At 31.3% G+C, this 17,970-nt stretch overlaps 1 protein-coding gene across 5 annotated transcripts; it reads left to right on the forward strand.

Moving 5' to 3' along the window:
- The first annotated feature begins 6,715 nt into the window (after window positions 1-6,715).
- On the forward strand, window positions 6,716-13,265 carry LOC126698411 (calcineurin B-like protein 4). Of its 5 annotated transcripts, none has more exons than XM_050395612.1 (9): window positions 6,717-6,884; window positions 9,941-10,098; window positions 11,089-11,171; window positions 11,321-11,380; window positions 11,703-11,811; window positions 11,988-12,040; window positions 12,382-12,462; window positions 12,546-12,658; window positions 12,865-13,265. In XM_050395612.1, exons 2-9 carry the CDS (start codon window positions 10,023-10,025, stop codon window positions 12,926-12,928), a joined length of 639 nt encoding a protein of 212 aa, XP_050251569.1. In that variant the 5' UTR covers window positions 6,717-6,884; window positions 9,941-10,022; the 3' UTR covers window positions 12,929-13,265. The 5 variants fall into 5 exon arrangements, with proteins under 5 accessions (XP_050251572.1, XP_050251569.1, XP_050251570.1 ...); XM_050395613.1 differs by lacking the exon at window positions 6,717-6,884 and adding an exon at window positions 8,442-9,474; XM_050395615.1 differs by lacking the exon at window positions 12,865-13,265 and having other exon boundaries at window positions 6,716-6,884; window positions 12,546-12,662.
- Window positions 13,266-17,970: the final 4,705 nt, after the last annotated feature.

Raw genomic sequence — 17,970 nt, forward strand, 5'->3', positions numbered from 1 at the left:
GATTAATTTCCATCACAAAATATTGTATTATTTTATTAAATACTTTTTAAAATATACATAAATATTATAAAGGGCATACGTCATTTGACAAGTTTTCAACACATGTACGTGTATTATAATTCATAATTTAAGCCTCGAAAGATATGGCTAAGGAGTAATTAATAAGATAATAGAGAAAAGAATCAAAGTGATAAAAGGGACGTGTTAGCAAGGAGAGAATTAATCCACGTAGCCAATGAATCTGTGTTTCAATTTATTTATGGATGATCTTTGTTTCATTGTTTTTGTTGTACTAAAAATAATGTGTAAAGTTTAAAGTGTAAACCATTTACCAAAAAAAATAAAAATGTGTAAACCCGATCCCCACCATTTCAAACAAAAAAAAAAAAAAAGGATCTTATCTAAAATCTTTTCTTTGTGTTTTATATCTTGTCATGTCATTGAAGCGATGCATGTGGATCTTCAAATATACATAAATTTTAAAATATTTAATAAAGGGATAACTTAACTAGCGTTTTTATAAAATTCGTTAATAGTTTCTTTTATAAAAAAAAAATAAAAATTATTTCTATGAAAAATATAAAAACAATTATCAGAAAATCAATTTTTTTTATAAAAATATATCCATTAATCTTCCCTTTAATAAATACATATATAAAAATATTATTATGAAATTGGCACAAATAACTTTCTCCAACATTTTTCTAAGTTTTTTTTTTCTTTCAAAGTGGAAAAACTTTCAACATTGTGTGCAAAAACTTTCTAAAAGTAATGCCTCCACAGCCACAGTTATCATAACACGATCAATCACAATCAGCTTATAATTAATCCTTATCACCGACAGAGATCAAAACATTATTGATGATGGGCATGAATCATGCAATTTGGGGTTAACTTTTTTTTTTTTTTTTTTTAAATTTAGAAACTTTGCAGACACGTAGAGTGAAATGACCTCCAACACGTGATGTTTCCTTTCAACGGTGATGTCCATATTCTACTACCCTATCCCTTACGTCATGAATGACCATAGAAAAAGAAAAAATTTATAAAAAAGGAAACAACACGTGTTGGAGGTCCTGTTTCCTTGACAGACAACATAAATGTCACCTCCAACGTGAGGATCAGAACTGTTTATCTTTGCTTTTATTTAAGGGTTTTACCCCTGAGTTGTGCTAGTCCAACATAAAGCTGCTCATATGAGTTAGTGTCACGTGAGAAGTTGTGATTAATAGAAAAGTGATAGTAGGTCCATGTAAGGATATTTCTCTATCTCTCACAATTCATCGTATAGATAAGTTATGGTACTAATATAAATCTTTTTTACTGTAAATTATTTTATAAAATATTTTATTAGGAATTAAAAAAAATATCAAATTTTTTTATAGCTTTTTCAATTTTCAATTTTTTTTTTCTAAAATGGATTATGAGCAGTAGCGGAGCCAGAATTTTAGTTCAGAGGGGGGCAAAATTAAAAGATATTATTTAAAGTGAAATTGATCTAAAAAATATTAATCGAAAATAATAACAAAATAAATAAACAATTGTAAGAAAATAAATATATTTCATATTATTAAAATAAATTTTAAAAAATAATTAATTCATACTACAAGATTTACAAATAAATGTTTACAAACTGATGTGGTAAAAATGTTATTAGTATTACTTAAACAATATATAATGAATAAATGTTTGAAATTATTTTTTGTAGTTGGTGACATATCAATTCTTAAGATATAAGTAGTAGCATCAATCGACAATAAAATACTGTAAAGAGTATATTAATAGTTAAAATGGTGAAAAAAAATAATAGAAAGGAAAAAAATTATGAAACAAGTGTCAAACTTGGGACAAGACAAAAGCTACCTACAAGAACAGTAAAATAGGTGACAAGGTGGTAGATTTGATGTTTGAGAAAACTTTTTTTTTGTTTCAGAGCTACTTTGTTTCAACCAAGTGGGAGTCCTTATTTTTGTTTTTTTCTCTATGCGTGGAACTCCTTAAGAATTAAGGTCGAGGGGCACCCCCCCCCCCCCTCGCCCCTCTCTGCCTCCGCCCCTGATTATAAGCATAGATCAACTAGCCTTTTTATTTAAAAGTGCTTTCAATGTGAAATCATCGACCCCACGCCACGTGCCGATAATGATTACTTCCCCACACCACATGCCAATAATGAATAATACCACATATACTATCGTGACCTTACTGGGGCTATCTTTGCTTTTACTTGGACTTCTTTTTTCTTCTCTTTTTATAAAATAAAGATTTTTTTTTAATGCATTGTAAATTAATCAAGTCGTTTTTGAACAATTTATATTTGATTCGATTTATAAATATTAAGGATAGTTTTAAGCATATTTAATAAATGAGCCAAGCCCAAGCAAAAAAAAAAAAAAAAAATTGGGCTTAATATAAAACTACCTAAACGTAAGCTTATTTATGGGCTTGATAATGAATTTGGTATGAGTTTGACAAATTAGCTCATATTTTACTAAAACTTTAATTAATTGGGAGTTGGGACCACTTGTCCAATGAAATTAACTTAATAATAAACTTGATATGAACTTGATAGTTGGACTCGTTTACGGTCTTGCTCATCTTTTAAAATAAAAACAAAATAGAAATAGAGTGAGTCTATCTTCCATGATTCCCAATCAGCTAAGGGAAGGTTTGAAATATTACAAAATAGCACACAATTTAAATCAAAAGAACATTTAGCCAAACTATGGGCCATAGAATTCAAATATCCCTTACTAACCTAACTAAATGAGCAAATAGAGAAACACTTGCTCAATCAGAAGAACAGTTAGAAAACTTATTTCTAACCGTATAAACGATTGTATATATATATATATATATATATATATATATATATATATATATATATATAATTACATGTTTTATTTAAATATTACACGATTTGCTAAATTATTAATAGATTATTTAAACAAAAGAGAGAAGATTGGTTTAAATAATCTATTAATAACTTAGCAAATCATGTAATATTTAAATAAAACATGTAATTATATATATATGAGAGAGAGAGAGAGAAAGAGAATACCTATTTGACTCAACGTGTAACATTTTTTTCAGAGGAAACTCTATCCTTCTTTCATGCTCCAAAGGGACAGGAACCCCTTGTTGTCTTTGCTCTTCATGGGTTGGCTTTGAACTCAACCAAACACGTCCTTTTTTCTTTTTCTTTTTTTCTGAAGTGAATTTACTTTCATTATTAATCAAAAATAAATAAATAAAAACTGCAAGGCTCAACCAAACGTGTGATTACAAACTTTTAACATATATATAAGAAGATCAGTATCAAATATGTTATTACAGATTGGAAATAAATAAGAAATTAAGACTTAACCATCATGATCCATAAGTCAGCTCTATCTTAACCCCTTTTTATAATTGTTAGGAGAGGTTATAAAGATACACATAATTAAACAAATAAAAGAAACTTGCAGATTTCATAAAAATAAAATAAAACAAAAACAAAAAGAGAAACTGCATACGTTCCTAACCTAATTTTGGACTACTAGAATTTATAAGGTGTGATAATAGATATTGTAGGGTCACAATTTGGGACCCAAGCCTAAAAGGTATGGAGTCTTGGTCCAATGAGTTCAAGACAATAAATTTGTAGAGAATGGGTCAAAGAACTAGGTCCTAACGAGTTGGACAACCGCTAGTATGGAATTGCATGACGATCAAATACAAATAAAGGATACTGATATCAATAAACTTTCAGTCCGAAAAGGTTAAACCCGTATAAAATGATCACTCTTAGATATCAGAATGATTTAGATTGCTATCACATTTTCATGGAAGGTCTCTTACATTATATAGCTCCTTTTGGATCATCTTGATCCTACACTTGTTGATCATCTTGATCCTACACTTGTTGATCATCTGAGTTCCTACTTAAGTGTCTGTCCCATCAGATACCCTTTTCAGCCTTCTGTGAGTTGTGGTAGCTAAGGTAGCACTGATTAGAGGTCTTCTCCACATAAATGCGGTCAGAAAAGTAGCTACAATGCATTTAATGCGGTGGTAGCAACTTTCCTTTTAGATATTTTGAGTTTCCTTCATTCTCGTATGTTCATGGGGCACATTAATTGCTAGAGTACACACTTGGACTACATTCGTCGCATCCAAAGAGGTATCCTCCTCGGATTACCTTCAATTCATCCCCCATTTATGAGACTTTAATTGGGAACCCTTTAATAACTATTCGCTCCTCCTCAAACTTCTTAATGTCCTCAAATAAGACCCAAGGCCCAATACACTATTTTGAGCTCTAATCCCTACAAATATGTATATAATATATTGGAAAACTATTGATTTGGACCTTCCTTCCTCTCCCTCGCCCGCTATTTCAACAAAATATTGTCCTTTATTACTTTTTTATAGGAGAGAAAAACAAAAATGATGTCCACAAATACATTTGTTTTATATTTTTATTATTGACTTTCAAACTTATTTTACAGTTGGGTATTTTTTAAATCCGACTCTGGGTCCTTTGATAAGCAAGATTGTGTGTGGATAGATACGTATCTCATTGATGATAAGTGACTTTGGAAAGTTCTAGTTTAGACCCACGTAATTAAATATGATGCAGAATTATTAATTAATTATGAATGTATCTCAATTGTATGGTCCACAAAATAATTATTATTCACCATAAATCAACATCTTGCCAAATTTTAAAGTAAGAGATATAAAATAAAATATGCATGATTTGGTGACGAAGTTAAAAAAAAAAGGATAAAAACATTATCAAATAAATAACCAGAGGGAACAAACTCCAATTACGCAATTCTACTATAAAAGAAGGACTTTACATACTAGAAACAAAACCTTTGTGATTAGACTCTACATGTGCATTTGATTCAGTGTTGCGTTTGTGTTTTTGTTTTGGTTGGGTCTCATGGCACTGTTCATAACCCAGCCAAAAACACAAAAACACGCATATCCATATATTTTTGGGTCCCATGGTATTATCCACATTTTTAAAAATTATTTTACTACAGTATTTTCAGTAATAAATTTTCAGTTTTTAGCAAATAAACGGTATCTAAACAGACCTACGATTCAGATAACTCACTTGATCTCACCACAATAGCTTCATGTTAGAAGTATGTGATTAAATGATTAAATTTATCATTTTTTAATAGTTTAAACTTTTTTGACAATCGGTAATTTAATATGATATCAAAGTAAGAGATATAAGTTTTTGGGACAATCGATAATTTAACACTTCAAACCCCTAAACTTATTCTATATGGTTCTCTTCACGAACAACATGCATGCTTCACAAACTAGAACCTTTAGCGCACTCCAAAGTCCAAACTACTTCCTTAAATATTTAATAGAGTTTCATAGTAAACTAATTTAAGCAAGGTGCTACCAAATTAGTTTAAGAAAGTTCTAGATAAATTGGGTGTGTAAACACCTGATAAATTCTTTCTAAAATTCATCCTCTATTACTCGTGGACATATAGCTATTATCGAAACACGTAAGTATGTGGTGCTCTTCTACTATTTATATTTGTGAAATCTTTCAAATGCTCCTAATAATGTTCATAACCAATCTTGTGTAGGAATGCTATCTGACTATAAGCAACATGGAAGATTGTTTGGACATATATAAAAAATGTTGATGAAATTCAATGGCGGCTTCACGAATTTTTCTCAAGGTGTTTCTTAAGAAGTATAAATTATACAATCTAATAAAATGAGAAATTCATATATTGATAACAACAACAATAAAAAAAAAAATACACAAATACATAAAATTTACAATTACTTTCTACGAGTTTTCATATTTTGAAATTGTTGTATGGTAGTCTCATTATCAATGCTACAGGCTACATCTCTTTTAATGTACACAACCAAGAGATTATTCATTCATTGAATGTAGAACAAATTATGGAGTAAAATTTAATTTTATTGGCATAAAAAAATTGAGGGTGTTCTCAAAATTTTTTTGAAGGATAGACAAATAAAAATTTTAAAATTATTATATATAAATTTTTTACCACTCTGTCCTTAATGAACGCCGCCTCTGATGAAATTAATAAATAAAAAACTAAAATAAAGATGGGGTCAGCTGTGACATTTTGTTGGCATCGAGTCATGAACTTTTAGGCCCAATAGTCATACATGTGGGTAGCTCACCATCAGGAAAAAAAAACAAAAAAACTTAACCTATGTGCTAATTTTTGCGTGCATCATAAATTTAATCTTTCTTTCCCAGAGTCTTCACTTGTCTCTCCTCTTTGAATGGCTGTACTCAGCAAGTTGCGGCCCAGAGTGACAGCGTTTTTTAAGCTTTAAGCAGTGGTCCGACTCTCAGGTCAATTATATATACATACGTCGCAGTCCTATCTATGCAACTATGCAAAAAAAAGGCACCCAATTGTACGTTTGCTGCATCTTCACCCTAAATTAAAGATCTAAGTTGTTATTAATTGTCCAAAAACCAAAATTGTTATTAATTTTAAAATTATTATAAAAAAAAAATTGATTATAATTTATTATAAAAAGTGTTATAAAAATGTTACGAAAGTATTATATATTAATAGAAAAAAGTATAGATGAAAATTAATCAACATCAGTGTGCCCCCGCAGCCTCATAGCTAAAGTGGGGTCAGCAGTCAGCTGAAAGAAACTGAATCAATAATTAAATACTACTCGTTCAAACTTCAAACCCCTTCTCTGTCTTTCTCTCCCTGTTTTTCTGTGTCTTTATAACATGCATTGTATTTTCCATGTTCTGAGAGAGACGAGAAAGTGAACTTTGACAAGCACTCTCTACACACAGAAACACATAAATTATAATCCAGACTAATCTCAGCCTTCCCCTACTTCATCTATACTCCCAGGTAAAAACTCTCTCTCTCTCTCTCATACACAGGCACACATTTGTCTGTGTAGATGTGTTTGGAGGTGTGCTCTGTTCTTCTTCTTGTGTAAATTATCTTCCTTTTTTCCTTTTTTTGAGGCATTTGTTTGGTTGACTGAAATGGGTTCTCTTTTTTATTGTCTTTTCTTCTGGATTTTGTTGCTTAGGTTTGTTCTTGAGTCCAGCATTGGAAAATCTCCAAGGTTTCCAAAAATTGCTAAATTTCATTCTGTGCATATAGATTTCTGGATTGTATCAGGAGTCAAACTACTTAATCTTTCACCTTCATTCTTTGTTTTTTAATGATTGATCAATTTTCTTGTTCGGCTCCTGGATGGTAATTCTGAATATTATGATCATAAGCAAAGTTCTTATTTAGTTTCAACAACAACAACAACATCTTAGTTCCACAATTTCGGATTGGCTATGGATCTTCAACGGAATCAGGTGTCAGTAGTTGATTCATTCATGATAAAGTAATTAAATTTTACCCAGGCCATCAACCGACCATAATTTCTTTTTCTTTTATAACATTTATGATTTCCTTAAAGAGCTATATTACTCTAAAATTTCTGATATTTTCATTGAATATCTCAAAAACAAAAGGTAGGTAGCAATGTAGCATTACAGAATTGAGCTTTGCTGTTTCTGGGGTTTTACATCTAGCATGAACTATTGTGATTTTCTATTGTCTGGGACATTGTTTAACCGAAAAGATTAAGCCTATGGCTTTGGACGTTCTTTACTTTTCCTTAATGTTGGACTGCGGCTTAAACTTGTATACTCACATGTGAGTCCTTAATTTAGCATAAAAGGACACACCTAACCGAAAAAATTTAAGCTTATGAGTTCAAGTCCAAATATGTTATATTAATTCCTCAAGTTCTATATTTTGCGTCCATCTGAGACTTCTACTTACACATGTTTATACCCAACATATTATAAGTTGTAACTCAAGTTTGATCCTTTATTAATGACTCCTTATGTATATTTCTATTTGTTATATGTGGGTGCGTGTGTGTCTATCTTGAGGGTGGTGGTGGGGTTGTGAAGGGGGCGTTCAATTGTATTTCTTTATTTGTTAAATTTGTAGTTGTGTGGTAGACAGCTTGTAGAACTTGATTGCTTTGAATATCTCTTATATATACTGGGATTGATCGGGGAAGGTCAGCTCTGCTTACATAGGCTTTACTGGTTTTGAGGGATTAATTACTTGAGAAAAAAAAAAAAAAATTGTTTTCATTCATTTTAATATCTTATGTAAGTGGTTTGAGGCATGATTGTTGCTCAGTCCCACATGGATGTGTGGCTGAGCTTGAGAAAATATTTTATTTGCTTATGGTTGTCAACATTACATGAGGCCATAAAAACTGTCTCTTTTCTTTGTTGACTAGGCCATTGAGTTCTATAAAATTTTTTTTCTTTGCCACTTGATATCATTATAAAATTTGTGGTTATTCTCGCCCAATACATAGTTTAATATATATATATATATATATATATATATAAACTGCAATTGTTTAACAACCAGAGGACACATTTTTCATCTCCAAGTTATGGGTATTTGATGAATTTGCTTTCAAAACTGATCAGGAAGTCAATTTGTCTCCATCTCTGCATTTGAAACAATATGAACTACTCCTGCAGTCATGGACTGAATGATAAATTTATTCAATTCAAACTGGATATTTCAGAAGCAAGATTGATCATATATGTGTGGTATATAATGCAACATTTACAATGTCAATTGCTACTTAATAAAGTGACAAATAGCTTTTATGTAGAGTAAACTTCTTGTGTGATAGAGCTGGTTTATGGGATGTGTCATATGAAGGGACAATTTTGTCTTCCTTTTAACTCAACATTCTGTTCCCTGAATCATCTGAATAGTTTGTCTTTCTAGTTAATTGTTAGTTATTATTGCTGTTGCTGTTATATTTATATTATTATTCTTACTATAATAATTATTATTTTTTTGGGACTGACTTTTTTTGTTGTTGAATAATTATTATTATGTTCTCATCATCTCATAATCTAAACCACCCACCATTACCAAATAGTCTTTAATGTGGCCTTGCTGCCAGAATTGCAAACAATGCATGATCGACCCTTATGCAAGAAGCACAATAGAATTTCAGAATTTATTATTTTTCCAGATTTCATTTTTGAATTTTGAACTTTTACTTATTGAATTTGGTATTTAATGCTGTTGAGAATTTTATAGGATGTAAATGTAATCCTTGAAGCCAAATTGAAAAGAGGCTCTAGAAATAGCTTGGGATATTCTAATTAGAGAAAAGAAGATGAAACAAGACAAATCCTAAGCTTCACAACCTAAGGGTGCTTGGAATCACCTCCAAGCAGTGGTGAAGCCTAAGGTTTTCGGGTAGATTTGAGGTGGTGAAGCTTAGAATTTGTCATGTTTCATCTTCTTTTCCCTTTTTTCTATTTGCTACTTATTCTGTCCTGCTTTAGACTCTGACCTATATTACTCATCCAATTGCATCTCCCTCTCTCTCAAACTGTAACCTGCAAGCTGTTGATTCATGTGACACAGTTGTTCATCTTAGGTATGGCTCACTGGGACCAAGTTAATTAGCTTGTGCACTGATCATCAATGGATTGACTGTTCTGAAAGTAATTGAACATTCATTGTATACACTGGTTTAGTGCAGTTTACATATGTTTCTCTGTAAAGTCATTTCACCAAATCTTGGACACTTAGCACACTATCACCAGAATTGTGCACTGCTTCAAGCATCAAGTGGATGCATTCTTATTGGTCAAAAGTAGATGTGTCTCATCCACTTCTCTAACTTATTACTGATGGTTTGAGTTCAATTGTTATAGTGTTTGCCATTATGCTAATGGCAATGGCAACCCTGGACCATTATGGTTTGGTGATCAAAGGCCACAAATTACATTATCTAGCACTTCTCAGCATAGAAATCAGCAAAATGTTTCATAGAATTTTGGTTCACTGTTTAAGTGGTGGTTCATGATTGGCTGGTTCTTTCTTCTTTTGAATGTTGGCAGGTGGGGCTTTTTCTAGTGGTATCATTGGCATGAATCTGTGGATTTTCAACATATTTGAAAGTGAACTATACTAAATTGTCTAATGGGCTGCTTTTGCTCAAAGAAAGCTCAACCACAAGGGTATGAGGATCCTATTGTTCTTGCTGCTGAAACACCTTGTGAGTATGCTTCTTGACCCTGGTATTCTCTTGCAACTTGCTGTTTGCATCTGCTTAGTTTCAGTAATGAACCATTTTTATAAGTAAATAAATTCATTAAAAACAGAGAAAAAAAGTGGTGGAATCCAGTGCATGGGCAGTATAAAAAGGATGCGCCAGGAAAAAAAAAAAAAAATCCATAAATTCAAAGAAATCTGTCGAAGTAGATGAACTGGCAGCCTGCTCCCACTTGCGTAAACATCATAAGAACAAGAAATTCAAGTTCACCATTGAGAGCTCATTTCCTTCAAAAGTGCGTGCATTCCTTTCTTCCAAATTCTCCACATCAAATAATTGGAACCAATCCTGGTCATTTTTCAGATAATTTTGCTTAAGAACCTGTATCTGGCCTCAGCACCTTTTTCTAGGCATTCGTCACTGTGTTTCAAAAATATTATCAGATTGTAAGCTCTAGCCATTTAATGTTTTGTGTTACTAGTTAAAGGTCAATAAATCCATACATTTAACTTAGTTTTTTTTTTTTTTTTTTTTTTAAAGGTAGAGAGTTAATACGTAGAAATGGTACAAGGTTTGGCATACCTCATGTGCTGGAAATCTCATGTACTGAAAATTGACTTAGATAATTGATACAATGAAAAGGCGCTACACTGTAGTTTTGCTCAAAGTCAGAGAGAAATGTCAGGTTAGACAATCAAAATGCCCAAATCAGATCCAATATAATTATAAGGAGTTACGCATTACATGGTGAAAAAAGGAGCATTCGAGTCATTTATGGTATGATTAGGAGCATTGGGTTAGAAAGACAAGGGAGTTCCAGGTCTGGTTTCAGCTATATGAAGTTGTTTCAGTTTCAATCCATCATGCATGCTGCTAAAGATATGACCATACCTGCTGACCCCTCACTGTCATGATTTGCATATCACCCAAAATTAATGTTGGATTTCTGGATTTTTTTTTTTTTTAATAATTTTATAATTTTTATCTTTGCAGTTACTGTCAATGAAGTAGAGGCCTTATATGAACTTTTTAAGAAATTGAGCAGTTCAATATCTGATGATGGGCTCATTCACAAGGTGGGGGTTTGCAAAGGCAACTTGTAACAATCCAATTTGTGTTAGGAATATATTGTTATAGCTCCTACAAATTCAATATCTAGTTACTCTGATGGTTTTAGTTGTTAACTTTCTCCAAAATATTAATTACTAAGTTATCTTGTCTGCAGGAAGAATTCCAGCTTGCACTGTTCAGGAACAGAAATAAAAGAAATCTCTTCGCGGACAGGGTATGTGATGCTCACTCCTCATCTCTAGTTTCATGATCTTTGATTTCATCCCTGTGCTGCTGATATGACAAGCTATTACTAGTGCTATTACTGAATTATTTGGAACTAAAATATCGCTGCTTGGTAGATGTTAACTTTATAAGGAAGTAGCAAAGGCTGATATTATTGTGATTTTAAATTGCTATTGGTGCTATAACATTGTAGCTTCTTCACCCTTTTTGTCATCCGTATATGAAAATTCAACTTTATTTTGAACGAATGTAAAAGTCTGCACTTGTTATTGTCTTCTTTCTAAATATATCAACCTGGTGTTTTCTTGTAGGTTTTCGATTTATTTGACATAAAGCGCAATGGGGTTATTGAGTTTGGAGAATTTGTTAGATCATTGGGTGTCTTTCATCCAAATGCATCTGTAGAAGACAAAATTGCATGTAAGACTAGTTTTTCAATAAAATATATATAATCATGATTTTTCAATTCTCAAAATTCTGCTGTAAGTTAAACAGGAATAGTTATACCAAGTAATTTATATCTTTTCACCACAATATTGTTCAGACATTCTACAAAGCACATTAGCATCTACTAAAAAGGTGGAATCTTTTTGCAGTTGCTTTTAAATTATATGACCTGAGGCAAACCGGATATATTGAGAGAGATGAGGTGAGTATTGCCAATTGATTTCCTTCTCATCACATAGATTCTGCAAATTCCAGTTTCTATAAATTTACTTCATTTTTCACAGATTACTGAAATTTCTTCTACACTGTGAGGCTTATACATATTCCTATTAATTTGAGCTAACAAACCTACTTAAAAGGACTTGTATTACGAACTGCCACTATTTAGATTTAGTCTTTGGCCATTGTTTCATTGCCTGTTACCTTTTGAATGTCATTGATTAATGAATATGGCAGTGAAAATTTCAAGGTTGATGGTGGTAAAGATGTGTTTCTAAATCTAACTTGAGCAACCTAAGCTTACAATACTAAATTATTTGACAGTTGAAGGAAATGGTCTTGGCACTTTTGCATGAATCAGATTTGTTACTTTCAGATGATGTTATTGAAGTAATTGTGGATAAGGTACAGATTTCTCTTACCTTTTCATCCAGTTTTTCAAGCTCATTCAAAACTTTGAAGTATATATTCTAAATTCTTTCCTATAGACTTATAATGAAGCAGATGCAAAAGGTGATGGAAGAATTGATCAAGAAGAGTGGAAGGAGTTTGTTTTGAAAAATCCTTCTCTGATAAAGAACATGACTCTACCGTATTTAAAGTGAGTAATAAGTTCATAATATTTCTCAATATCCAGATCACCCCAGAACTCGCATGTTCTTGTTATGACTACCAAGTTAACTTTGCTTGCCTCAGCCATTTGGTTGGGATTTCTAAATTTATACTAGTGTTATTAATTTATTATATACAATCAGCTTACTGGCGTTAAATCCTTGACACGCCAATATTTTTTTTCCTACTTTCCAGGGATATAACACTCGCATTTCCCAGCTTTGTTGTTACTTCTGAAGTCGAAGAATCAGAAATATGACTTGGAATTCCATAAAGAGGAATATATCAACTATCTCATGACCCATGACCGAGAAATCTTTTGAACCTCATTTTATGTGATGGAATGTGGACTTTGGAGGATATAATATCTAACCACAGTTGAAGAACTGAAGAGTTTGCAACTCCATGAAGCGTAGCCAACAAATGAAGACTCGCTCCCTAGGCTGCACAGTATCTTTGCTATCTTCAAATACATGTTCACGGAATGCGGGCTGGTACCAATAATTTGTATATAGGTTTCATTTTTGATTCTATATCGAAAGTTTTTAAATAAACTGTAAACTGAATAGAGATAAATGTATTTCATATTGTATGTATTCCATGCTGCAGATTACTAACTATGACTAGTGAGAGGTTAATGCAAGGAGTTAAATCAAGTTTCTTAAAGGGACATAAATAATTCAATAAAGTTCTTCAAAATTATTTAGAATGGTATACAAAACGTATTAACACAAAACTACCTCTCATTGAATCCATATAATAAGAAGTTAAGAACTCACATATTCACCATGCATAACTCTATTCCTTTTCAGAGATCTAGAGAACCCTTATTGTGTTATTTCAGCTGGTTTGGCTGGACATAAAGAGTGTAAGATTTGTAATGCAGCATTGTAATGCTCTTAATCTAAAATAGGTTTTGCTGTCTGGAGGCAGAAAGGGAGATCTAAAAGTGATTCAAAACTAAACTATATAAAAGTAAGAACTAAGAAGTTAGAGAGCTCCATGTTCTTTAACGTTGTCTGTGGTAAGTGTTGGAAATTGACATGGGATTAAGGAACCAACAATTTCATCAAACTTTGAGAGAATAATTAAAATTATATTTTTAAAACCTCGTGTGAAAACACAATTTCAATTAAAAATAGTATCCTAAAACATGCTCTTTAAAAAAAAAAAAATGAGTCCACAAACAAAATTTCCGTTAGACTATAAAATTTGTAAATAGTTTTGAAATTATAGTATTTGTTAAATGGAAAAGTTAACGATTGTTTCAAAGATGTTGGTTTAATAAATATTTTTATAAACTTTTTATGGAAAAAGAAAAAAAATTAATTTTTTTTACAATTTTTATATTTCTCATTAAAATTGTGCTAAAATTTTTTTAAAATAATTTATTAATAATTTCCTTAAAGCATTTGGGACCAAAAAAAAAAATTAAAAGATAATTTTTTGAGGAAAAAAAAATCTTGAATAATGTAAGAGGTAATAGAAAAAGAGAGATAATGACAAAAAAATAAAAAAGTAATAATAATAAAGTGAGACTTACCGACCTTTTTTATACTTATCCAACTATCAGCTAAATAAAAGAAAAAGATGCTTTTGAAAAAAAGAAGATGTGAACCAATCAATTGCGAGTCAGTCAATTTCTTGTATATTGATCAATAAACTTGGCAGCTTTTTATTGGCCATTGGATGAACAATCTCAATCAATGGACCATGTGAAGGAGAAGACAAAAAGCCATGTAGCTTATATAGTAAACACGTGGCGTACGGACAGCGAATCAGCTTAGGAACCTTGGTTGCTTCTGAGGTATTGAGGATTCTGCTCTTTTGTCTTCTATTGTACTTTTTTATTATTATTATTATATTTTTTTCAGATTCCTCTGTGGGAATTTTTCTGTTCAGAAAAACAAAGGGTTATTGAAGTCACAACAACTCACACGAGTAAATTATACTCCCTCCGTCCCACTTTGTTTGTCCTCTATTCTATTTTGAAATGTCTCAAAATATTGTCCTGTTTCTAAAAATAAAAGTCATTAATTTACTAATGTTTCTATTATACCCCTATTAATTTACTAATTTAATTTTTTGATAAATTTATTTAAGGGTAGTTTTGGAAACTTGTACATTTTTAAAAGATAGACAAGAAAATAAATGATGTTCCCTTAAAAAGTTTGACTTTTCAAACAGGACAAACGAAGTGGGACGGAGGGAGTACAATTTTACTAAATTGCATCCTTCAACGAAAACACCAATCATACAAGCACACAATTTTACAAGTTTTTTCATAACTAGTCGAGGTGGCGGATCGTAATTTTGTAATACATCATTTTTACACAAAATTATCATTAATATCATTTCTATTGTATACCAATTACAAGCAAGGTTATTGATTTCGTACCGTACCGGTCGGTACGACCAGAATATACCATACCGGCCAGCAATCCGGTACGCTCGACCCCCTGTTTCATACCGGAAAAAATTCCAACCGTACCGGAAAAATCCGGCTGTACCAGCCGGTAATTGGATACTGGACCAAAACATGAAATATACCTTCTTTTTTTTTTTTTTTTTTTTTTTAGTTGATGTTAAAGTTTAAAACTATGAATTATTTGTTCTTAATTGAAGTAATGTTTTATGGTAAACATGAATTTTTGAGGTATTGTTTTATGGTAAATAGAGATTTTGTGTGTGTATATATACATATATTAAATATATAAAATAGCGGTAAACCCGAAACGATACACTGGTATTGACCTGTATTCGAAATATATCGTACCGGTGGCCAAACCGGTACGGCCTCCGGTACGGTATTGACATCCTTGATTACAAGTTACATCTTAGTAATTGTGAAATTGATTGCATTCTTCAATTTATTGAAATGTTGGCTAGAAGCTTTGGGCCAAAATGGCGTCATCAATTTTTTTTTTTTAATTTACTAAATTTTGAATTACATATTTGAAATGGTAATTTTAGATATTGTCCTTTTATTTTCTCCAAAAAAAAAAAAGGTATTTTAAAGTTTTAAAATTTGTGTACGTTATATAATCCTTCGATTAAGGCATTTTGTCAATACAGTGTTGAGGGATCGTTAAGTACTACCTCAGTTAAGCGACGAAATTTCAATTTGTCAAAGCATTCCATACTGAGGGGAAAAAAAATATTTAACTCTTTTATTATTTTTTTAATATGTTTTTCTTTTTCTTTTTTCCATATTTTCCTTTTTTACTACCACCGATGATGATGTTCCTAATGGCTTTGTTGGTCCCCAAATCTCCATTCCCTTCTCTCCCTTTGAATGAACCAAACTCTCTCATCATCATTTGTCAACACTCGTTACTACCATCATCGATGGTGGTTTTTGTGTTCCCATGAAAGTGTCTATTAAAAAAATAGTAAGGAATTGTTCGATAATTTGTATATCCAAGTAAAGTTGTAATACAAGTATGTTATGTTGGTCGCAATGGAATGGATGGTAATCCCGTTAGAGTGGAAATCACCAACATGACAATAGAGATAGAATAATCTAATGTACCGAATGAATGAGGAATTCTTGTATTTATAGACTCTTTCATGTCCTTTGGTAACACATTTTTTTGTGAAAAGATAAGTTTATCCAAAAGACACTTAATAACTAACTTAACATTAAATTTATTCCCTATTACAGATTGGTGAAAGAACACCATCCACCAAGTGGGGATTATTATACGAGTATGTGCACCATTTTATGGTGTGATCGCCGGTTACTTTTATACACTAGGATGTTACCACTTAAAAAGTGGAAGAGTATTATTATTTCTTTATAAGAGATAGAGTAAAAGAAACGATAGAAAAGCAAGTGGAAAAATATATTTGTTGTGTTTTCGTTTGATTTTTGTTAGTAATTTAGTTGACCAAGTTTCTAACTAAAGTTTCTATCTAACGGTTTTAGTGTTCTTGTTAGAAATTCAGACAACAAAATTTCAAGCGAGATTATGCAAAATTTATTGCCAAGAGTTGCACCATTTGATATTTAAAATGTTTGTAAACGTTGTTTCAACTGTTTTGTAATGGTTATATACGCTTTATTTATGACTTTTCATGGTTTATGTATGTTTTTTAAACTCTTTTTTATAATATATTTTGATTTTCCTTAGAAACATAAGAAATCACGTGAGTTTTTCCAAAATTGTCACTTATAGAACTCAAAAGACTTGATTGTGTCATGGGGACAAATTTGCAATAATCATTTAGCAACTCTAGTGTGGGGGTAACTATTATCTAGAGATAGCAATTTTTATCATGTCTTTAAGCCATTAAAGTTTTTTTGTTTGTTCATTAAACTTTCACTTATTTCTCTTATTGTTTACCCCTTTGATCTCCAGCAAGAAGCCCTTCAAGTGGATCAAGATGTTGGTTAAAGGTTTCATAAACAAGTTATCATGAATCTCATGAAACCTTAAGAATCACTAGGGCAACCCCTTGGAATTTAATGCATGAGACACAAAATAATGAGAAAGGCAAAGAACAAATGGACACATAGGATTGACACTTTTTTTTTTTTTTTTTAAGAGTGCCAACTTATGACGTCCGCTTCTGATGATAGTGATAACTCTTTATCATCATATCAAAACACCAATCGATTTTTTGTATAAATGAGAATTGAATCTCAGATTTTTTATTCAATCATCAAAGACTTTACTAGTTGAGCTAAGAAATGTTACGAATAGAATTGATTAATTAATACATTGCATGTAGATTGGATATCATACAATTGACAATTATAGAAATTCAACATATAAAAATAAAGTTACAAACATAACATTTTCACAATAAAGCTTGGCAAGCTATTAATAGTAGGTAAAAAAAAATAATGTCAAAGAGGCGCCGAGATAAGAGCCAATAATAACTTACCATATTGACATTGTTGTGAAATTGCTGTAAAAATGTTATGCTCATAATATTATTCTCCATGTAAACATGACGTGTAAATTTTGAATTCATTAAAGGCAATCTCAGATAATTGAACAACAAAAATTCATCATACACAAGCATGACGCAATAATCTTTATGCACAATGCAAACAATAAAGTTATAAATGGAGAGAAAAATAATCACACATATGTGAATTTTATATTATATGATACCGTTTCATGAGATACATTCTTATACCGACATCTTATGAAGAAGCCATTCAAAACAAAACCCAAATTGGTATTTTCCAAATTCACAACAGATAGTAAATTTTTTTTTTTAACAGATAAATTGAAAAATAGTACTCATCTAAGTCATCTAGTCATCTGGGGGTTTCTTCTTATTTCAGGT

This window comes from Quercus robur, chromosome 9 (genome assembly GCF_932294415.1).
Source record: "Quercus robur chromosome 9, dhQueRobu3.1, whole genome shotgun sequence".
Classification (NCBI taxonomy): Eukaryota; Viridiplantae; Streptophyta; class Magnoliopsida; order Fagales; family Fagaceae; genus Quercus; species Quercus robur.

What these genes read in the sequence shown, in the direction of transcription:
- LOC126698411 (XM_050395612.1), top strand. Translation starts at nt 10,023, where the DNA reads ATGGGCTGCTTTTGCTCAAAGAAAGCTCAACCACAAGGGTATGAGGAT. An exon ending in TCTTGCTGCTGAAACACCTT is followed by an intron (nt 10,099 to 11,088) that starts GTGAGTATGCTT and finishes TTATCTTTGCAG; the next exon opens with TTACTGTCAATGAAGTAGAG. An exon ending in ATGACTCTACCGTATTTAAA is followed by an intron (nt 12,659 to 12,864) that starts GTGAGTAATAAG and finishes CCTACTTTCCAG; the next exon opens with GGATATAACACTCGCATTTC.